Source organism: Schistocerca nitens, chromosome 8 (assembly GCF_023898315.1).
Source record: "Schistocerca nitens isolate TAMUIC-IGC-003100 chromosome 8, iqSchNite1.1, whole genome shotgun sequence".
Classification (NCBI taxonomy): Eukaryota; Metazoa; Arthropoda; class Insecta; order Orthoptera; family Acrididae; genus Schistocerca; species Schistocerca nitens.
In genome coordinates this window covers 456654628-456679221 of record NC_064621.1, presented here as the reverse complement: position 1 = coordinate 456679221, position 24594 = coordinate 456654628, and the positions used below count along the sequence as shown (strand labels likewise).

At 40.8% G+C, this 24594-nt stretch overlaps 1 protein-coding gene across 1 annotated transcript in view; it reads right to left on the bottom strand.

The window, feature by feature from the left end:
- Positions 1–24594, bottom strand: part of LOC126199613 (angiomotin-like) — a 70728-nt gene that overhangs the window by 6661 nt on the left and 39473 nt on the right. The window contains exons 3-4 of the mRNA XM_049936540.1: positions 21722–21913; positions 2677–2811 (exon numbers count right to left, since the gene is read on the bottom strand). Coding sequence (XP_049792497.1) covers positions 2677–2811; positions 21722–21913 — 327 coding nt within the window. The remainder of the gene's footprint in view (positions 1–2676; positions 2812–21721; positions 21914–24594) is intronic.

Below are 24594 nucleotides of genomic sequence, written 5' to 3'. Positions count from 1 at the left end.
ATGTAGCTGTTTTGAAGAGGAGGCTGAAGTTTGAGAAATTAGTGAGGAGGTATCAATACGTAGAAAAGTGGGATAAGAAAGTCTAAGGAATAACGAAATACGCTTGAAGTTCTGTATGGCTACAGATACAACTGTAAGGAATAGCTCTGTAGGCAGTATAGTTAAAGAGGAATGGACACCTCCAAAAAGGGTATTACAAAAGTCTGAGATAGAGACACAGGTACAAACAAGGTAACTGCGAAGAAATAATGGACAACAGAAGGAATATCTCAGTTGATCGATGAAAGAAGGGAGCACAAAAATGTTTAGTGAAACTGAAGAATACATAACTGTGATTGACGTAGGAAGCAAATGCGAAATTGCTGTGTGAAAAGTGAAGATATGATTGTCGGAAGGACTGCCTCAGCATAAGAAAAAATTGAAACAACCTTCGAAAGAAATTAAAAGCAAGGATGGTTAACATTAAGGCTGAAATGCCTCTCTTAAACCCAGAGGAGAGAGGAGAGGTGAAGAGATTACACTGAAGTCCTCAGTGAGGGGGAACACTTGTCTGATGACGTGATAGGAGAATAAACAGGAGTCGGTATAGAAGAGATAGGGGATCCAGAATTAGAATTAGAATGTAAAACAATTTTGGAAGACTTAAGGTCAAGTAAAGCAGAAAGGATAGATAACATTCCATCATAATTTCTAAAATCGTCGGAGAAGTGACAACAAACTGAATATTCACATTGCTGTGTAGAATGTATGAGTCCGGCGACGTACTATCTGACTTTCGGAAAAATATCATCCACACAATTCCGAAGACTGCCAAAGTTGACAACTGCGAGAATTATGGCACAATTAGCTTCACAGCTCACGCATCCAAGTTGCTTACGAGAATAATATACATAAGAATGCGAAAGAAAACTGAGAGTGTGGTAGATGATGATCAGTTTGGCTTTAGGAAAGGCAAAGGCACAAGAGAGGCAATTCAGACGTTGGGATTGATAATGGAAGCAAGACGAAGGATATGTCAAGACACGTTCATAGGATTTGCCGACTGGAAAAAACGTTCGACAATGTAACATGGCGCAAGATGTTCGAAATTATGAAACAAATGTGGGTAAGCTATGGGGAGAGACGTATGATATACAATATGTACAAGAGCCAAGAGGGAATAATCAGACTGGATGAACAACAGTGAAGTGCTCTGATTAAAAAGGGTGTAAGAGAAGGATGTAGTCTGTACATCGAAAAAGCAATCATGGCAATAAAAGAAAGGTACAGTACTGGAATTTAAATTCAAGATGAAAGGATATCAGTGATACGATTCGCTGGTGATAACGAAAGTGGAGAAGAATTACATGATCTCCTGAATGGAATGAACAGTCAAATGAGTATAGAACACGGATTGGGAGTAAATCGAAGAAAGTCGAAATTAATGAGAAGTAGCAGAACGAGAAGATCGAGAAAGTTAACATTAGTACTGATGGTCACCAAGTAAACGAACTCAAGGGATTGTACTACCTAGGTAGAAAAATAACCAATGACGGACGGAGCAAGGAGGACATCGAAGGCAGACTAGCACTGTTAAATAGGGAATTCCTGGCCAAGAAAAGTCAACCAGCATGAAACCTAGGGCTTAATTTTAAGGAAGAAATTTCTGAGAGTCTGCGTTTGGAGCATAGCCTGGTACTGTAGTGAAACATTGACTGTTGGAGAACCGGAACAGAAGAGAATGGTAGCGTCGAAGGTGTGGTGCCATAGGCGGATGCAGAAAGTTAGGTGCGCTGGTTAGGGGACGAATGTGGAGGTTCTGCGCAGAATCGGAGAGGAAAGGGATATATGGAAAACACTGACAAGGAGAAGGGACAGGATGATGTGGCAGCTGTTATGAGTATGACATCATTGATACTAGGTGGAAATGCAACGGGAAAAAACAGTAGAAGAACAAAGAGACTGTAATACATCCAGCGAATAACTGAGGACGTAGGTTGCAGATGCTACGCTGGGAGGAGGTGGTTGGCACAGAGAGGAACTGGTTTCGTGAACCATCAAACCAGTCAGAATACTGACGGCTCAAGTTACAAAAACAAAAAAAGAAAAGGATTTATGTGAGTAGACCATGCATTATGCGGAATATAAAATGTGCATGCTGTGAATTCGGCCTTCTGATATGTTTTCCAATGAATGTCACCACACAACAATAAGGGCAGTCGATGAGGAGTAATCTTCCGTCTTCAGCAACACTATGCCGTGAACTATACCTACAGAGAAATATCGCAGTAATTTGGTAGAAACGTATACGAAACACTGAACATAACGTTTCTCCTTATCCTCAGTAGGTACGCAACGTCATTTACGTTCAGATATTTGTATGTCAAAGAGTGATAGGCGCAGTCCTATCGGCGATAACTGTTCCAGTATTAGCAGATACAGAAATATCATGTATCAGAATATATGCTTTTTCGCTCATCCTCACTGTAATCGGGTCGAAAGTGACTCTTTCAATAACGATCTAGATCTGTATCATTCCAGTCGTCATAAATATATAAGTGAGTCATTGTGAAATATTTGCACGGGCAGAACGGATACAGATACTGAAAAGCGAACCAAACGCAATGACATTAATCCTTGAGAAACCGAGGGTTGCTCATTGCTGCTGAATGAGTTTCAAACTGTACTATGAGGTACCTGATCCTGGTTCTAGTCCCAGTATGCCTTGTTGTGCAACTGCTGGTGTAGTGTCTGCAGTCAGCACTGGTGAAGGTGTTGCCACAACTTCAGTAGTAGGTTCAGGCAGATAAGCGGCTGACGGTGTAGCTGCATCTGAAATGAGAACTATAATCATTAACTTTACTGAATCCATGGACCTAGAATTATGCGTATCGACAAGACGAGTACTGTGATAAATACTTCCGATTTTCCCGCACCTATTACTCGCCTAATAACTGCAATATAGTTTACTTCTGTCATCTAAATTAATTAATGCCTGCACGTGGAATACTGTTCCATAACTCAGTGTGTTAATTTAGGTACATTTGCAGATTCCGGCAAGATTGCATGTGATACACGCAATAATAAATCTTAATAACTGAATCCATGAACTGAGGATGAAGCATATTAACAGGATGGAGCATTTTGATAAATTCGCTTGATCTCATAGCTGCCAAGATTCGAGGTCCAGATGTCAACATCTGCTCATTTGCTGTTAACTGCTCTAATTTTATTTCTCTAAACTAAGTTCTTGTATGTTACTATTTGGTTCCAATGCTATATACGTTGAACAGACACTTCCGATTATGAAATGGGATACCTGAATGTTTTTTTTTTCTTTGAATGTCTAAAATTTGACTACATTTACTCAGTCAATTGTCGTTATAAGATCCAAATATTTATTCTGATTTCTATTGAAATTTGTACCAAACGTTGGTAACCTTTATTGAGAAGCGTTGTAGGATAATAGACATGGTGAAGGATAGCACCTAATTCTATATGACCGAAACAGGAAGAACGTGGGTTAAGATAATTTTTATATATTACTGAGTAATTTAAATATACCAATAGAACAAATTTGTTAAGGCTTTCGTGGCCACTTGTTGACAAACTGCCTATTGGCTTTTGTCTCGAGTTCTTCTGCCGACGTTCATCCAACGATTTTACTGGCGTTCCGCCAGCACGAGTGGGTGGCATTGTCGAGCTTCACCCTCCATTGCCGGTGGTGAACTGGAGCCGAGCTCGTGGCCGCAGACTATATGTACCTGGCGCGCCAACGTCCGACGGCTTCTCCGCGGTCATTTACAGTGCGGTTCTCCTCTTGCTACCTGCGACGGTCGTTCGCTGCAGTACGGAAAGCCATGATCCGTTTACCTTAAGGCTTTCCTCTTTCTTGTTGGAGCTGTTCGCGTGTTTTTGTATTTCTACAGCTTCTCTGAACACGCGCGTGTGATAGTGCTTCTCTGTAGTCAGAACTTCCGTGTCGGCGAATTTTGTTACGTGGTCCGTCTCTCTCAGTGCGTGCTCTGCCACGGCCGATTTCTCCACCTGCCCCAACCTGCAATGTCGCTTATATTCTTTGATCCTGGTATACGGTACATTCTCGACATTGAAAGTGGGTCCCTTTTCTCCTTTGCCGTTCTAAGTCACCCTTTGATCTTCCTCGCCGGTTTGAAAATCGTCTTTACGCCATGTTCGCGCAACATACGGCCGATTCGTTCCGTCATTATGGGAATGTATGGCAGGAAGGCCGTACCCGAGATTTCTTTTTCGGATTCCTTACTTTGCCAAGTGTTTCAGTCTGTTACACTTCTAATATAATTTGTGGAGTACCCATTGCTCCTCAGAACACTCTCAAGGTGTTTTATTTCGCGTCTTTGGTGCTGCGACTCACATATTCGTCCTGCTCGCGTTTCGAGCGTATTAATCATGCCTCTTTTCTGGCTCGGGGGGGTTTGATAGTTTGTGCAGGTATCGGTCCGTGTGTGTCGGTTTTCTATACACGCTGTGTCCCAGGTTTTCACCATCCCTTGTGACCAGCTTTTCTAGAAATGGCCGTTTTTTGTCCTTTTCTACTTCCATGGTAAATTTTATGTTTATATGGAGGCTGTTAAAGTGTCTTAGGAAGTAAGCGAGCTGTTCTTCAACATGGCTTCACACAACGAAAGTTTCATCGACATATCTGTACCACACCTTAGGTTTGCAAGTCGCCCATTCCAGTGCCTGTCCTTCGAATTGTTCCATGAAGAAGTTAGCAACCACTGGATTAAGAGGATTGCCCATGGCGACGCCTTCCTGCTGCTCTTAGAAATCATCATACCACGTGAAATAGCTCGTGGTGAGACATGCATGGAAGAGCTTTGTGATGTCTTGCGAGAAACTGGAACCAATATGTTCCAGTGCGTCACTGAGTGGCACTTTCGTAAACAAAGAAACAACATGAAAGCTGACCAGGATGTCGTTTGGTGCAAGTTTCACTTTCTTAAGCTTGTCAATTAAATGTCCTGAGTCCTTTATGTATGCGTCGGTCTTCCCCACGTGTGGCTGGAGTAGAGGGGCAAAGTGTTTTGCCAGCTTATTTGTCGGTGAGCCAGGAGCGCTAACAACCGATCTTAGTGGAACGTTGTTTTATGGATCTTGGGTAATCCATAAAGTCGAGGTGGTACGGCTTCTGTGTTGCGCAGGTTTCTCTGTATGTCAGCCGGCAGAGAAGACGCCTTGATTAATAGATTCGTATTCCGTGTGATACGCTGCGTCGGATCTGCGCTTAGTTTTCGATACGTCGTCGGATCTAATAGGTCTCGGATCGCCAGTTTCGTAAGATTTTCATGCAAAAGTTGAAACTAATATAGTTGAATCATCATTGCTGAGCTCTGGTAGCGGATAATCTCTGCAGAGTGAAAATCTCATTCTGGAAACATCCCCCTGGCTGTGGCTAAGCCATGTCCCCGTAACATCCTTTCTTGCAGGAGTGCTAGTCCTGCAGGGTTCGCAGGAGAGCTTCTGTAAAATTTGGAAGGTAGAAAGCTGTGAGGACGGGGCGTGAGTCGTGCTTGGGTAGCTCAGTTGGTAGAGCATATGCCCGCGAAAAGCAAGGGTTCCGAGCTCGAGTCTCGGTCCGGCACACAGGTTTAATCTGGCAGGAAGTTTCATATTCTTTAATGATTTTCAGATGGTGCCAACAAAATTGCTTAATGATGAAGACTAATTCTTGTAACTTCACTGAAACTTGGACGTAATGAGTGAACTTCAGTTACTCTTATTCTGGAGACAGCATTGAAATATTTTAAATATATCTATCAGATTTCTTTCACAGAATTCGTCCAGTTTTCGGAGAAATTCTCTGCATTTTGCTAACTGTTTGAGATTGTAGCTAATCTTTAGGAAAGAAAAGAACCTTCCGCTTGAGAGTTCCAGCATTTTTGCTGATTCCTAACCTGATGTGGGTTGCCAGAGGCCTGATAAATTTTAGTTGAATGCGACTCTCGCATTGCTTGAGCAGGATTGACAATTTTTTGTGATGTAGTGAATAGGCATAGAAGCTTAACTGCACCTACAGGGCAATTTTCTTTGGTCTTGTGTATTGTGTTAAGGTGCCGACGGTGCGAAGATTCTCTTTAAGTGACCCCATCCATCTTCTTCAGATAAGCATCTAACGGAAGGCTGTTGACCAGGTCAAGTCTTCTTACGAAAGGGAAGTAAAGCAAGTGAGGTTACAGTTCATCATGTAATGATACGACGAAGGAAATGAAATGTTATTTAAGAGATTCATTACTGTGATTAACGATTTCAGTTCAGCGTTAGTATCGTAGCATCAACTTTATTTGTCAGCTGGAGCACATTTGAATGTGTAGATACTAATTATAGGAATTTCTGTGGGAGACTACTTTCAACTACGTTCCGTTTTAGTGTAAAGTTACCATGCCTTTGATTAATGATTTTCAAAATAACTTCACAGTGATTGTACGAAGGAATATAAAAGAAATTACTGCTCTTAACACGGTACCTTAATCCCTATTTTCCGGTATTGGGGAACTTGGAAGGCTAGGACTTGGTGCCAATCCATTTTTTACTTCAGAATATTAGGGGTCATGGGGTTTGATCTTAAGATCAGTAACAAGTGGCCGTATTTTTTGCGTTTGTGAGTTGAGTGTGTGCCAATCCGGTTTTAACGTAGTTTTGCGGTGAACATGTCCACCAAAGTACGTTTAACCACCTACAATGATGCCACATAATTAGATCATAATTTTCTGAGCATAACTGATACCTGTACTCCTGACAATTTTTTTATTGATTTCTGACATACGAAATTATGACTGTTTTCATTAAGTTTTGCTCAACTTCTCACACATGTGCACCCACCAAATGTAACAATCAATATTGTTGCTAAATGAATACATCTAAACTGAATATATATATATATATATATATATATATATATATATATATATATATATATATATACGCTCAATTTCACCCATTTCATGATTTTTAAATTAAATTAATGAAATCTTCTGCACCCTGCCACTTGTCAGGAAACAAACCAGGTTACTGGCGTTCTTATTCTGGTCTGGAAAACGGAAAACTCCTTTGCAGTTCACTTTGTAGAACTTATGTACGTATGATTGTTTACTAATTTTCGCCGGTAATACACATTACCACATGGTTATCTTAGAAGACACGGTGCAGTCTGGTACTGTGAATGATAATGCGTAACTTGGAGATAGATTCCCCAAATTTTACTGAGTATCTGTTTATTTCCATGTTGGGAACAGACTGAATTATATGGCAAACTACTGCTTTTTTATTCTGCAAACTCGTTTATTGTTTAATACATCTTGTTTGAAATTTCTTGTAAATCGAGATCACCTATTTTCATGTTCCTGAGCCTGTTGCTCCTCTTTTTTCAACTTTTAACTGGCTCCAACCGCTTTGTGTAGTTTGAAAAGAATGTGAATTCAGAGACTACTGGCTGGTCTAGAAGAAAAGCAAATGTTTCAGGACTACATCTTGCCTCCATGAAGTCAGTATGTAAGTCATTATCCTTTCCCTCCTTCAGATTCATTAAGGTGAAGCTGTAGTAACTGAACTGTCGAGTTCTGTTACAGTAGAATTGCATTTCCATTTCGGCCATAAGGGTCAAGCATTTTCAAAAAAATCTTTTCTCTTTTATGAGATCTCACAAGTAAGTCAATCTGTTTGTCGGTTACGTTTTATTTCTCAAGCTCTCCTAGAATAGATTTTTTGCATTCGGTCTACCAAGTAATTCATATATTTTACTCTGGCTTATGCTGCAACGTTTCGGTATTGTATGTATGGCAACAATCTTTTATTTGCGTGTCCTGCCAGAATCTTCCGAATGGCAGTCAGTTCTCACCTTTTGGAAGCAGGTATCTTTTACTCTTCATGGGATTGCTGTCTTACATCTGTCGAGACGTGCCGAGACACATTATATCTACAAAAATGAAAATAATAGTTCTGTTTTCTTGTATACTCAGCCAGAAATAGACATTCAGTTCTTCTGATAAGCAGCCAGATACACACACATATATATGTATACAATGTATAGCCCATAAATTCTATTTCAGATTTAGATTAGCGTTGTTTATTTTCTCCATTGTTTTGGTGTGGTTTTATATGTCTTGGTGTAAATTTTGCGAAAATTTTGTCAATTTTGTGCATTTGTGTAACTGAGGGGATAATGATATGTGTGACGAATTTTGGAAGGGAGAAAACTGTAGTTATAGTAATTCTGAGGAAATAGCTTCTGCGTCTTTTCTTTTAAAGACCTGATTGAGGTTTTGCCTTTTGTTTTCTTTCTCTGTGGCTAAGTTATTTGGGACGAATTTGCATGTCAGATAAGTCGCCGGAGACTACTAACGGGACAATGTGGTTCCGACTACCTGACTATAATCCATAACCAACACCCAAAGTTACCTTAGAACTGAATGGTACGCAATTTCCTTTCGAAATTCAGCAAATAGTATAAGTAATGTATCCGGGTTTCCCGTCCTCACTTCCTACTCCCAGACTATACAAATGGGTATGCAATATGTCGCAGCTAATGGGTTTACTAGTCACGAATCCTTAATTGGATGTTTCCGGAGATTTGCTGTTAATATTTTCATTTCAGTCATCAGTGCTCTGACTGACTTGATATTTTCGGCAGGAATTCCTCGCCTGCGACAGTCTCTTCATCTCAACGTGCACCTTGCGTCCTCAGTTATTTGTTGGATGTATTCACTCTTTATCTTCCCCCATAGTTCTCGCTCTCTAAGGTTCCTTGTAGTACCATGGAAGTTACTCAGAGCAGGGCGCAACAACGAAACAAGCCTGCCAAATTTAAAAGAACATAAAATCTCCAAGAATGGTGATGTTTTACTGACATTCGAAATTTAGCGCGAACTTCAACGAGCAATGCTTTCACTACAACAAAATCTGACGGAAAATTCCAAGAGGTTTTGGTCCTATGTAAAGTACACCAGTGGCAAGAGACAGTCAGCACCTTCACTTCGTGATACCAATTGTAATATAACCGATGACAGCGCCACTAGAGCGGAGTTATTGACCAAAGTTTTCCGAAATATCTTCACCAAAGCAGATAAAGAAATATTCCTCAATTCTAATCAAAAAAGCTGTCAATGAGTAACTTAGAAGCAGTTGTCCTCGGTGTACAAAAAATTGGTTCAAATGGCTCTGAGCACTATGGGACTCAACTGCTGTGGTCATAAGTCCCCTAGAACTTAGAACTACTTAAACCTAACAACACCCAGCCATCACGAGGCAGAGAAAATCCCTGACCCCGCCGGGAATCGAACCCGGGAACCCGGGCGTGGGAAGCGAGAACGCTACCGCACGACCACGAGATGCGGGCTGTCCTCGGTGTAGAAAAGCGGCTTAACTCAGCTAACAATGACAAGTCATCTGGTCCAAACAGTATACCAAGTAGGTTCCAATCATAGTGTGCTGACACAATAGCCCATACTAAGCAATCGTATACAATCGCTCACTCCACGAAATATCCGTACCAAAGGAAAGATACTTGCACATATCACAGCAAATCTGAACAAAGGAAATAATAACAAACCACTGTATTGCAGACCCATATCAGAGACGTCGAATTGCTGTAGAGTTCCGGAACAAATACAGTATTCGAAGATAATGAATTACCTCGGTCTATTGACACGTAGACAACACAGATTCATAAAGTATTGTTCTTGTGAAAGACAGCTACCTCTTAATTCACGTGATCTAATGAATGCTATAGACAGGAGATCTCATATCGATTCCACATTTATTGATTTCTAGAAGGATTTTAACCCCTTTCTTATCGAGACACGTGTAACCAAATAGCCTGCCTACTGGGTACTGCTACGTTCTGCGACTGGATTCGTGATTTCCCATCGTAAAGGTAGCTGTACGCAGTTAATGACGGAAGATCATACAGTAAAACACAAATGATAACTTGCCTTCTCCATGGAAGCGCTATGGGCCCCTCTGCTATTCCTAATCTACGTAAATGATTTAGAAGAAGATCTGAGCAGCCCTCCTCGAATTTTTGCCGATGATACTGTCGTTCATCGTCTAGTTAAGTCATCAGAAGATCGAAAACAACTGCAAAATGACTTATACAAGATATATGTATGGTGCGAAAAGTGGCAATAATCTCTGATTAAGGAAAAGTGTAACGTCATCCACACGATTACGAAAAGAAATCTGGTACATTCAGGCCACAAGATAAATCGCCACAAATCTGTCAATTCAGCTCATATCAGACAAATCTGTCTATGCAACTAGATACCTAGGAATTACAAATAGGAGAATTTAGATTGGATGAACAACCACATAGATAATTTTGTGGATAAGGTAAACCGAAGACTGCGTTTTATTGACAGGACACTTTGATAACGCAACAGGTTTACTAAAGAGACTGTCTTCATTACACCTGTCACTCCTCTACTACTGCTGTACAGTGCAGGATCTGCAGTAGACACAAAACTGACAGAGACCAACGAAAATTTCGTAAGATGGGCAGCTCGTTTCTCGTTTTTACTATTGCGATTCAGAAGAGAGATATATGATAAACAAGTGTGGGTGGAAATCATTAAAACAAAGGCGCTCTTCGTTGCGGCGAGATGTTTTTTTTTTCCGGTCTTCTGACTGGCCTGGTGCTGCCCGCAACGAATTCCCCTCAAGTGCCAACCAACTCATGACAGAGCAGCCATTGCAACAAACGCCGTCAGTTATTTAGTTATTTGTCGGTTATACTCCAGTCTCTGTCTTACTCTGCAATTTTCGCCCACTACTGTTCCTTCTAGTACAACGGAAATTATTCTGTGATGTCTTTAACAGATGTCCTACAACACTGTCCCTTCTTCTTGTCAGTGTTTTCTACACATTCCTTTCTTCGCAAATTCGCCAGAGAACCACCTCATTCCTTACCTTATCAGTCAACCTAATTTTCGACATTCTTCTGTAGAATCACAACTCAAATGCTTCGATTCTCTTCTTTTCTGGTTTCCCACACTCCATGTTTTTCTACCATATAATGCTGCGATCAAGATGTAAATCCTCAGAAATTCCTTCATCAAAGTTAGACCTATGACTGAGACTTCTCTTGGGCAGAAATGCAGTGTTGACAGTTCTCATCCTCGTTTTATGTCCTCCTCGCTCCGTTCGTCAATGGTTAGTTTGCTGCTTAGGTTGCAGTATCCCTAAAGGTTCTTCTATTTCGTGATCACCGGTCCTAATGTTAAGTTCCACGCTGTTCTCATTACTCCTATATCACATTACTTTCGTCCTTCTGAGATTTACTCTCAGTGTATATTCAGAAATTATTGGACTGTTGATTCCGTTCAGCAGTTCCGGTAATCCTTATTCGTTTTCAGTGACGATAGCAATATCATCAGGGAGTGTTATCAATCATATCCTCTGAATTTTAATTCCATTTTTAAAACTTTCCTTTATTGCGTCTTTGTTTCTTCGATAGACTGATTGTATCTACATAAAAAGAAATGATCATCGAAATAAGGAAGATAAATCAGAGGTCGTACAAAATGATTTCAGTGTTCATTTCCCTCACGCAATGTAAGACAGTGAAAAGGCAGAGAAGTAGCCTGCCGATGTTTCGAAGAACCCCCTGTCAGGCATTTAAGTGTGAGCTACAGCGTTATTCTTTGTAGATGTATAATTGCTTATATTGCTAGTGCTAGTGAAAATTTTACATCTCCTATATTTCGAAGATCGTTACTTATTTTTGCAACCCAAGAGACAAAACACATATCCTATTTGTAGAGTCTCCTTCCGTAACCTAATGCCATCACCAGCTCTGGATTAGTTCCACTATACTACATTGCCTTTTTTCGTTTTATTGACCTTCACCTTATAAACGCACTCTTCATTCCGTTCAGCTGACTTTGTAAGTCCGTTGCCACGTTTGACAGGTCTGTAACATCATGGACAAAACTAATAATCTTAATTTATTCTTCCTGAACTTAGGCGATTAGGCTACAACCCTGTCTCACTCCATTCTCATCGACAGTAATCTTTTCACGGTCTCATAAATGTCGCATGATATCTGTACTAGTTGAAGACAACTTCTCGTGTCCGGCAATTTATCTCTAAGCTATAAATGTACGGTTTTCGTCAGACAATCGTCTAATATTACTAGCAAATTCACTAATTTCCTCGTGTTTTGCTATAACTCCTCAAAGCTGAATTGCTCTTCACTGAGTTCAACTTCTGCTGCCGTTTACATACTTACAGAAGTAATTCTTGTCAGCATCTCACAATCATGACTTACTAAACGTGCTTTCGTAGCATTCAAACGTTCCAGAAAACCTGGAATAAAATCAATGGTATAGTTGGATGGTCCGAATGGCAGAATGCCTTATATATGATACCTGGTTCTTGTGCCGCTCTGCAACTGAGGCTATACCTACACCTGGAAATACCGTCTGGAAGAAAGCGCTACCTAATTTTCCTCTGATTCTCCTTTGAGGTTTGATGGCTGACCATGCTGATGAGCCTCCGAGTTAGCTGTCTGTGAATCAAACCTTACTGATGGTGCCGAGTCTCTCGCTGAGATTGGACCTGGACATCGTGACGTCACTTCATGCTATATCACGGTGAGGAGCCTTTTCGTGACGTGAAACACAAAACAAGTTCTGCGATATTTTGGCGACGTGTGACGTAAAGTACAACCACTAGGTATCCATAACGTTCCCTACGTCTGAAACAAGAAACTTGAGGCCCGCTTAAAGCAAGACGCCGTATTATAATTGTCGCGTTTGGAAGAAGCCCGTATTCGATAGGTTTTACATTACACCCAATGAATATACGTTGATTGTATGCACAGCACGTTCAAAGTGGGAACGTATCCCTATTGGTTTGATCTTTTGTAACAAAAAGATGGCGTACTAATGATTTAAGAAGTTTCGTATTTACCTGTTACCGCGTAATTACTCGCGTCTCATTAGAATAAGCAGTTCTAACGCAATGGCACATTGAACATCCGCAAAAAAGCGTGTCGTTCTTTTCAGGATTTCATATAATTAAATGTAAATTCATAATATTTCGGCATTAAGTCCTGTAGAACACAAAAAGCCAAAATAAAACTCGCCTGTAACGGAGGTACAGCATAGCATAGTGAGCAGAGTCACCAACTTTCAGAGCAGAAGTTAGATCGATACAGCATCCTAGGCGTATTATATGCAATTTTTTTAAAACTTCACTTTCTCCAAAACGTTGTTTCTTACGAAGCTAACAGGAAGGATTTCTTTAATACTTTATGTTATGTGAATATAACAGCATTCTCTGTCAGGCGTGTGTTTGTTTGATCTGGTGAACGTTTATAAACTGATGTACTTGCTGACTGGACTCGTATCTATCCTTTCTGTCTGATTACTTGTCCATGAGTACTAAAGTTTATATTTATGTATACCACAGACAGAAATACATGAATTGCACTTGGACAAGGGAGGAAATGTGCTTGTTAGTGGAGCTAATGTAAGAATTTTACGTGTGTCCGTTTTCGTAAACAAACTTTATCGTTTGTGAGTAAAATGAAATGAACAACTGCCACCGGAGGGAGCTGACAGTGTAAAATCACGTTAACAAGATCGTCCCGTGTGGCGATGGCGCTGTTTCTTGTGACTCGGCACACCACTCTCATTAAACTTTGGAAATACCCACTATCTAAATTTCAGAACCCGTAAGAGTTTTCCTTCCAGCAAGAGCATAACATATGAAGACCTGCAGGTCGAAGAGGTTGACAGTTAAAATTTCTGGGATTACAACTCGATAATAAATTCAGTTGAGAAGGGCACATAACTGTATTGCTGAAGCACCTAAACCAATCTGTATTTGCAATGAGATTGTTGTGAGATTTAGGACATACAAAAAACTTGCACACTTTACCGTCTTACATTCTATTACATGATACGGGATCAAATTACCGGGTAACGCATCGAACCGAGCAAATGTTTTTAAGGTGAGAAAGCGTGTAGTAAGAATTATTTGTGATGTAAATTAAAGAACATCGTGTAGAAACCTGTTCATGGAACTTTTTGTTTCAAACCCTGGTTATTAATGAAATTTGTTGCAAGTAATAATACTCTATTTCCAAACAATAGCTCAATACATAGTATCAATACTAGGGACAAGAACAATCTACATGAACACTTAAAATAACTTTCCTTGATCCTAAAAGGGGTCCAATATTAAGGAACACACATATTTAATAAACTGACAGCAACCATTAAAAACTTGTTTTCAGATAAAACACGTCATAAACCGAGTAGGGAAGACTTTCTCATTGGCAACTCCATCTACTCTATAGATCAAAATCTTAACTGAGACTGTTGTACAGGCTCAAGTAAAATGGCTGTTACATTTCAGTTTCGACAGAACTTCGTCACAGTTTTTTGCGTGATAGATTTATTAAAAGTGCATTCCAATGTTTCATTCTGACAGTGAATTATTTCTGTAAATATTATCGGTTCCAGTTTAGTGTAGTATATTCATCAATTATAACAATCTCCTGGAAAATTATCTGAGTCGTAACCATTGTATACAAATGTTTTCTGTTTTTCACGTTATACTTTCTGACATGTTAAACAACGACGAGAATCATCTCTACAGCTACATCTACATCTACATTTATACTCCGCAAGCCACCCAACGGTGTGTGGCGGAGGGCACTTTACGTGCCACTGTCATTACCTCCCTTTCCTGTTCCAGTCGCGTATGGTTCGCGGGAAGAACGACTGTCTTAAAGCCTCCGTGCGCGCTCTAATCTCTCTAATTTTACAATCGTGATCTCCTCGGGAGGAATAAGTAGGGGGAAGCAATATATTCGATACCTCATCCAGAAACGCACCCTCTCGAAACCTGGCGAGCAAGCTACACCTCGATGCAGAGCGCCTCTCTTGCAGAGTCTGCCACTTGAGTTTGTTAAACATCTCCGTAACGCTATCACGGTTACCAAATAACCCTGTGACGAAACGCGCCGCTCTTCTTAGGATCTTCTCTATCTCCTCCGTCAACCCGATCTGGTACGGATCCCACACTGATGAGAAATACTCAAGTATAGGTCGAACGAGTGTTTTGTAAGCCACCTCGTTTGTTGATGGACTACATTTTCTAAGCACTCTCCCAACGAATCTCAACCTGGTACCCGCCTTACCAACAATTAATTTTATATATTCATTCCACTTCAAATCGTTCCGCACGCATACTCCCAGATATATTACAGAAGTAACTGCTACCAGTGTTTGTTCCGCTATCATATAATCATACAATAAAGGATCCTTCTTTCTGTGTATTCGCAATACATTACATTCGTCTATGTTAAGGGTCAGTTTCCACTCCCTGCATCAAGTGCCTATCCGCTGCAGATCTTCCTGCATTTCGCTACAATTTTCTAATGCTGCAACTTCTCTGTATACTACAGCATCATCCGCGAAAAGCCGCATGGAACTTCCGACACTATCTACTAGGTCATTTATATATATTGTGAAAAGCAATGGTCCCATAACACTCCCCTGTGGCACGCCAGAGGTTACTTTAACGTCTGTAGACGTCTCTCCATTGATAAAAACATGCTGTGTTCTGTTTGCTAAAAACTCTTCAATCCAGCCACACAGCTGGTTTGATATTCCGTAGGCCCTTACTTTGTTTATCAGGCGACAGTGCGGAACTCTATCGAACGCCTTCCGGAAGTCAAGAAAAATAGCATCTACCTTGGAGCCTGTATCTAATATTTTCTGGGTCTCATGAACAAATAAAGCGAGTTGGGTCTCACACGATCGCTGTTTCCGGAATCCATGTTGATTCCTACATAGTAGATCCTGGGTTTCCAAAAACGACATGATACTCGAGCAAAAAACATGTTCTAAAATTCTACAACAGATCGACATCAGAGATATAGTTCTATAGTTTTGCACATCTGCTCGACGACCCTTCTTGAAGACTGGGACTACCTGTGCTCTTTTCCAATCATTTGGAACCTTCCTTTAGAGACTTGCGGTACACGGCTGTTAGAAGGGGGGCAAGTTCTTTCGCGTACTCTGTGTAGAAACGAATTGGTATCCCGTCAGGTCCAGTGGACTTTCCTCTGTTGAGTGATTCCTGTTGCTTTTCTGTTCCTTGGACACTTATTTCGATGTCAGTCATTTTTTCGTTTGTGCGAGGATTTAGAGAAGGAAATGCAGTGCGGTCTTCCTCTGTGAAACAGCTTTGGAAAAAGGTGTTTAGTATTTTAGCTTTACGCGTGTCATCCTCTGTTTCAATGCCATCATCATCCCGGAGTGTCCGGATATGCTGTTTCGAGCCACTTACTGATTTAACGTAAGACCAGAACTTCCGAGGATTTTCTGTCAAGTCGGTACGTAGAATTTTACTTTCGAATTCACTGAACGCTTCACGCATAGCCCTCCTTACGCTAACTTTGACATCGTTTAGCTTCTGTTTGTCTGAGAGGTTTTGGCTGGGTTTAAACTTGGAGTGAAGCTCTCTTTGCTTTCGCAGTAGTTTCCTAACTTTGTTGTTGTACCACGCTGGGTTTTTCCCGTCACTCACAGTTTTACTCAGCACGTACCTGTCTAAAACGCATTTTACGATTGCCTTGAACTTTTTCCATAAACACTCAACATTGTCAGTGTCGGAACAGAAATTTTCGTTTTTATCTGTTAAGTAGTCTGAAATCTGCCTTCTATCACTCTTGCTAAACAGATAAACCTTCCTCCCTTTTTTTATATTCCTATTAACTTCCATATTCAGGGATGCTGCAACGGCCTTATGATAACTGATTCCCTGTTCTGCACATACAGAGTCGAAAAGTTCGGGTCTGTTTGTTATCAGTAGTTCCAAGATGTTATCTCCACGAGTCGGTTCTCTGTTTAATTTCTCGAGGTAATTTTCGGATAGTGCACTCAGTATAATGTCACTCGATGCTCTGTCCCTACCACATGTCCTAAACATCTGAGTGTCCCAGTCTATATCTGGTAAATTTAAATCTCCACCTCAGACTATAACATGCTGAGAAAATTTATGTGAAATGTATTCCAAATTTTCTCTCAGTTGTTCTGCCACTAATGCTGCTGAGTCGGGAGGTCGGTAAAAGGAGCCAATTATTAACCTAGCTCGGTTGTTGAGTGTAACCTCCACCCATAATAATTCACAGGAACTATCCACTTCTACTTCACTACAGGAGAAACTACTACTAACAGCGACAAACACGCCACCACCGGTTGCATGCAATCTATCCTTTCTAACCACCGTCTGTACCTTTGTAACAATTTCGGCAGAATTTATCTCTGGCTTCAGCCAGCTTTCTGTACCTATAACGATTTCAGCTTCGGTGCTTTCTATCGGCGCTTGAAGTTCCGGTACTTTACCAACGCAGCTTCGACAGTTTACAATTACAATACCGATTGCTGCTTGGTCCCCGCATATCCTGACTTTGCCCCGCACCCGTTGAGGCTGTTGCCCTTTCTGTACTTACCCAAGGCCATCTAACCTAAAAAACCGCCCAGCCCACGCCACACAACCCCTGCTACCCGTGTAGCCGCTTGTTGCGTGTAGTGGACTCCTGACCTATCCAGCGGAACCCGAAACCCCACCACCCTATGGCGCAAGTCGAGGAATCTGCAGCCCACACGGTCGCAGAACCGTCTCAGCCTCTGATTCAGACCCTCCACTCGGCTCTGTACCAAAGGTCCGCTGTCAGTCCTGTCGACGATGCGGAGGATGGTGAGCTCTGCTTTCATCCCGCTAGCGAGACTGGCAGTCTTCACCAAATCAGATAGCCGCCGGAAGCCAGAGAGGATTTCCTCCGATCCATAGCGACACACATCATTGGTGCCGACATGAGCGACCACCTGCAGATGGGTGCACCCTGTACCCTTCATGGCAACCGGAAGGACCCTTTCCACATCTGGAATGGTTCCCCCCGGTATGCACACGGAGCGCACATTGGTTTTCTTCCCCTCTCTTGCTGCCATATCCCTAAGGGGCCCCATTACGCGCCTGACGTTGGAGCTCCCAACTACCAGTAAGCCCACCCTCTGCGACCGCCCGGATCTTGCAGACTGAGGGGCAACCTCTGGAACAGGACAAGCAGCCATGTCAGGCCGAAGATCAGTATCAGCCTGAGACAGAGCCTGAAACCGGTTCGTCAGACAAACTGGAGAGGCTTTCCGTTCAGCCCTCCGGAATGTCTTTCGCCCCCTGCCACACCTTGAGACGATCTCCCACTCTACCACAGGTGAGGGAATTTTGTGTCTATGGAACGAAAAGTGAATCTACTCTAAAGTAATCCAAACCCTTCCACGTGCACATCAGAGTTTACGGCCTTGTCCCGATTGCTGATTGCTTTAGTTATAAATGCCCTAAGTGTGTCTCTGACACATTGCTCGGAAACTGGAGGATGCTGGCCTTGTTCCATTTATTGGTGTTTTATGCTTCTTTAGATTAGTGTTTAATGCTGCTTCTGTGTGTTTTACAGGACACTTGTTATTTAACACATTGTTTACTGAAATCAAGAGTCAACCTGAGAACTGTCCACACCGAATGCACTAGTTGCTCTTGTGGCTTTCATCAGATCATTTTTGATAAGATAATTTCCCCATACATATAAGGGAAAGATATCTACTTTAGATTTTTGTAAGAAATCTGGCCAGCTGATTCTACTGAATCTGCTTCACTTGTTAATAGCCGTTTACTATACTAGAGACCTGTGTAATAATGTTAATGTTATTTACTTTTTTACCATTTTTGCCTTCCAAGCTTAACTAACTCATACTCTACTTGTCACTGGCTATTGCTACTGTTTCCTTCCATGTAACCCCTTGATATTTAAGTGTCGACCTACCTTTTTTTATCTATATTTCAAATATATGATACTGTCCATGTGGCCTTTATATTTATAATTAGTTTACCTTATGATTTAACGTCTCACAAACTTCACTACTTGTACTTGGTGTGTTTGTTTGACCATTGCTGCATAAGGGTGATATTGCTTATTAGTCACATAGCCAGCCTGCCGCCTTAGGTGGGTTTGGACCTAACCTTAAGTTCCATTACAATAATTAAAATGGTCATCTTGTATTCTTCATCAAACTTAGTGTCAATCCTAAAGCAGCTTCGCCCATTTTAAACTGGTTTGCATGGTCTCTGGCCATTTATTCTGCTATCCTGTACCTGTTTCAAATGTTCTTAAATTTTTATTCCTAAGATTTGTATTAATTGATGTTATGAACCTTGGGTGTAATGACTTATTCAGTATTCATCATTGCTCCCACTGTTAAATTGTGGGTCTTAGTATTTTTAAAGAATTAATTTGCTTTTGTCACTGAACTGCTGTTTACATATTGATAATTTCACTCCATAACCAGCTCCCTTTCACCTCAGAGGTACTTGAGTGTGGTTAGATATTAATGGCAGATTTCTGATGCCGCGTAGTTGTAGGATATGTTAATTTTATTGCATGCTTTGTGTTTTGGTTTTTATGTTCCAGGTAATGATCAAGAGGTGAACAGTCATTGATCACAGATGTGTATGGCCAAACCCCGTAACCCCATCTTACAAAAGCGCAGCTACAAGAACTAAATGCCAACTGTATTTGGGGGAGGGGGAGGTGGAGGGGGCGAGAGGAAACGGAAAACGGCCGTGCACAGGTGGGACAATGCTTGTGAGGCGTCCTGGGAGTTGGTGTTGTCATTACAGCTAAGATCATGGGTAAGGTTACCGATGCTTGTACAGTTTATGACAGCCTCCTTTCTGGTCTGGAGCCCATCGCTGACATGCAGCAGCGGAGTGTACCCATCCACACTCCACTGTTCAGAATCCAGGTTCATCTCCGTCAACTAGGTTATCTAGTGCCAGACTTCACAAGTATAAATACAGGCCCTAAACAGGAGGTAGCAACCGAATAATTTCCTGCTCAAGTAATGCGTTTGAAGCTCGAGACCAGCTTGATCTCTTGGACTGCTGCATTCATCATTATTGATTCTTAGGCATTCCGATCATCACTCACCGACCGAGTCAACTGGGTGAGACTAAAAAGAGTGGTGGAAATTATAAAAAAAAAAAAAATTACTGAAACCCGTATGGTGAAGGAGTTATGTAATTGTCTGACACTAACGAACAAGTGGAAGGCGTGTTACGATTAACATTGCATTTGCAAGACCAAGCGACCATCGACTATTACTGATTCTGTATTTTTTTCAGGTTATCTATCCTCTGACTCGCGGGAGGCTACGTAGAACTAAATAGAATCCTTTAAAAAGCTTTTAGTGTGGATGATCCATTAAATGCGTTCCGATGGAGGTTGTTAGAGATGCCTAGTCGGAGTCGCAATGATCTAACGGGTGACGAATTTCATCAGGTTAGGGGACATGACGCAATTTTGGTACTGTATAACGATGATGTCTACATTCCGATGACAGCTTTGAGCCCTGACGTCACTGGTCAGCTCAATGATTAACCAAATTCGACAGCATGGGGCGTTGTTGAGGGATTGCCAGGTACTGCGACAAAAGGTATGGCAGTGTAGGTGGCGCGTCGATGTAGGTCATTGTATGCGCCTGCACAGGTTGATAAAACATTGGGGTAAGACCAGGGCTCTTGCACAGGCTGACTTACGATTCATATGCATAGCCATGGATCGTGAACCATTTTGTGTGCTGTTAGATTCTTATAGTAATGCGTCACTTGCGAACTAGCAATTGTACATTAAATTTTCTTGTATTTGTTAAGTTACCTAACATTCTGAGATGGAGTATGGTGTTCTACATTCTGAATGGGAGTCAATTATCGATGGTTGTTAAGGTGAGATTGTAACTTGGCATTCACGGGCTCTCTTGGCTTACTGGTTTCACCATTACTGATGGGTTAAACACTGATGGGCTACTAGGGTGCGATTTCCTTGAGCACATCGGTTGCATATTTCGGAAAAGTGATTATTTTCAAATTTAGACCAACGAAACGCATTTTTTCGCAGTTTCTGGTCCGTGCGTGGGGTGCGTTGTTCAGTCGGGTGCTGTCACCGTTTGATACATCCAGTTAGAATACAGATGCGGGATGTTGCTATTTGTAGGTGATGGAACGGTACCCAGAAATACTCACTGATAGACTACGTGCCACTGACAAAATCCAGTATAAGATTTTGCTAATGGATTAGATGCCGGTTCAACAGTCAGTTATAATTTACCAACACCAAGCTTGAGGTAATTAAGAAAACCTGTTGATCAGCTCTTGGATGAAGGTATAAGTAGGCCACAGGTTTCGCCCTATGCATCAGCAACAGTTTTGGTACCAGCCAGTAGTGGATTATGAGGTATTCAGTCAGAAGAAGGTGAGTCAGGAATTCGTACCACTGTGCAACACTGTATTCTTTACATGGTCTCATAAATGCAGAGTGATTTCTGTGCTAGTTGAGGAAAACTTCTCGCGGCCTGTATTTCATCATTAAGCTATAAATATACGGTTTTCTTCAAAGAATCGTTTAATACAAATCATAAATTCACTAATTTCCTTTTGTTTCGTTACAACTCTCCGAAAACTAAATTAATCTTCACAGAGTTCAACTTCTATTACCGTTGCCATTCTTCCAGAAATAATTTTTGGTGGTATTTCACAACCACGACTTTTAAAAGATGCTTTGGTAGCATTCAAACGTTCCGGAAACCCTGGAATGAAATCCCTAGTGCAGTTTCAAGATCCGAATGGGAGAAAGACTTACCTGACTCTAGTGCCGCTCCTGCCACTGAGGCATTTCCTTCAACTGGAAGTACCTGCTGGGGAGCAGGCGATACATCATTCTCCTCCGTTTTTTCTTTGAGGTTTACTTGTGGAAGACGCTGAAGAGCCTCCAAATGAGCTATCAGTGAATCATGCGTTACAGACGACAGCGAGCCACCTGCTGAGGTTTGACCTGGACATAAAAGCGGAACATAATTGTAATCTAAAGAAAACTTTAGCATTAAAACATCAGAATCTGCCGGCAGTCTTTTTATAAAGTTTAAAATAGTTCAGAATGTGCTGTGCACTCGTGACTTTCTTGGCTCTTAAGCCGTCGGCAAACGGGACGAGTTAGCTAACGTGGACCAGGCAGTCTACGAGTTTGGTGACGTCACTTCCTGCTATATCACGCTGAGGATCCTTTTCGTGACGTGAAACACAAAATAAGTTCTGCAATATTTTGGCAACGTGTCATTTACATGACCAGTAGGTATCAAGAACGTTCCCTACGTCACAAACAGGAAGCTTGAGGCCCGCATAAAGCAAGACGCCGCATTATAATTGTCATGTTTGGAAGAAGTCCGTATTCGATAGGTTTCTTGTTACACCCCATAAATATATGTTGTTTCTAAGCACAGAACACTGAAAGTGAGAACGAATCTCTATTGGTACGATCTTTTGTAACAAAAAGAAGGAAACATTGTACTAATGGTATAAGAATTGTCTTATTTACCTATTACCGAATTATTACTCGCGTCTCATTACAACAACACATTTTAATGCAATGGTACGTTGAAGATCCGCATTTAAAAAAAAAAAATAAAAAAAAACTTGTCGTTCTCTCTAGGATTTGATTTAATTACATGTAACGTTATCCAAAACGTTGTTAGACTTTCTTACGAAACTAACACAAATAATTTTTGTAACAATTCATGTTATGAAAATATAACTGCGTTTTCTGTCTGCAGTGTGTTTGTCTGATTGGTAAACGTTTATAAGTTGTTGTCCTTGCTGACTGGACTCGTATCTTTCCTTTCTGTCTTATTACATGTCCACGAATACGGGAGTTTATATTTATGTATACCACAGACAGAAAAACATGAGTTGCACATGTACAAGGGAGGAAATTTGCTTGTTAATGGAGCTAATGTCGGAGTTATACTTCCGTCCGTTTTCGTAAACTAACTGTATCGTTTGCGAGTCAAATGAAGTGGACAACTACCATCGGAGAGAGCTGACAACGTAAAATCAAGTTAACGAGATCGTCCCGTGTGGCGATGGTTCTGTTTCTCGTGACTCTGGATACCACTCTCAATAAACTTAGAAAAGACCCATCACAGGAATACCAGAACCTGAATGAGTTTTCCTTCCGGCATGTGTATAACATATGAAGACATGCAGGTTGACAATGTTAAATTTCTGGATTACAGCTCGATAATAAATTCAGTTGGGAAGGGCATACAACAGAATTACTGAAGCTGCTAAACAAATCTGTATTTGCAATGAGAATGATGCCAGATTTAACACATATAAAAAACTTGCATACCTTACTTACTTTCATTCTATTACATCATACAGGATCAAATTATGGGGTAACCAGTCATATCAAGAAAGAGTTTTTAACGTGTGAAAGCGTGTAACAAGAAACATTTGTGGTGTAAATTAAAGAACATCATTTTGAAACCTATTCGTGGAACTTTTTATTCCAACCACTGCTTCACAATGAAATTTGTTGCAAGCAATATAATCCTATTTCCAAACAATATCTCAATACATATTATCATTACTAGGAACAAGACCAATGTACATAAAGACCTAAAATCCGTTTCCTTGGTCCAATATTAATGAAAACACGTTTTGAATAAATTTCCAGCAATCATTAAAAACCTGGTTTCAGATAAAGGACGGCGTAAACAGAGCATGAAAGACTTCTTGAGAGGCAATTCCTTCTACTCTATAGATAAAAATCTTAACTGAGACTGTTGTACAAGCTTATGTAAAAATGTCTGTTACATTTCAGTTTCGACAGAACTTCGTTACAACAGCTACGATTAGCAATTTTTTGTGACATATTTATTAAAAATGCATAGCAATGTTTCATTCTGACAGTGTATTATTTCTGTAAATATTATCAGCTCCAGGTTAGTGAAATGTATTTCCAATTACCACAATCTCCTGGCAAATTATCTGGGTAGTAACTATTGTATTCAAATGTTTTCTGTTTTTTACGTTATACTTTCTGACATGTTGTACACCCAAGAGAATCAACTCATTTTTGGGTCTATGGAACGAAAACTGAATATACTCTAATGTAATCTAATCACTTCCGCGTGCACGTCAGAGTTATCTGCCTTGTCCCGAATGCTGATGGCTTTAGTTATAAACGCCCTGAGTGTATCTCTGGCTCGTCGGTGGAGACTTGTTTCATTTATTGCTGTTTTCTGCTTTTTTAGAATTGTGTTTAATGCTGCTAGTGTGTGTGTGTGTGTGATTTACAGGACAGTCGTTATTTAATACATTGTTTATTGAAATCAAGAGTGACCCTGAGAAAAGGCCTCACGATATCCATTAGGTCTTGTTGCCTTCATCAGATCATTTTTAATAACATAAATTCCTTATACATATTTGATAAAGATATCTACTTTACGTTTTTGTAAGACATCTGGCCAGCTGATTCTACTGAATCTGCATTACATGTTATTAACTGTTCACTATATTAGTGACCTGCGTAACAGTTTTATTGTTATTTACTTTTTTACCTATTTTGCCGTCTACACTCAACTAACTCATTCTGTACTTGTTACTGGTTATTGCCATTGTTTGCTTCCATTTAACCCCTTGACATTTAAGTGTACACCTACCTTTTCTTTTCTA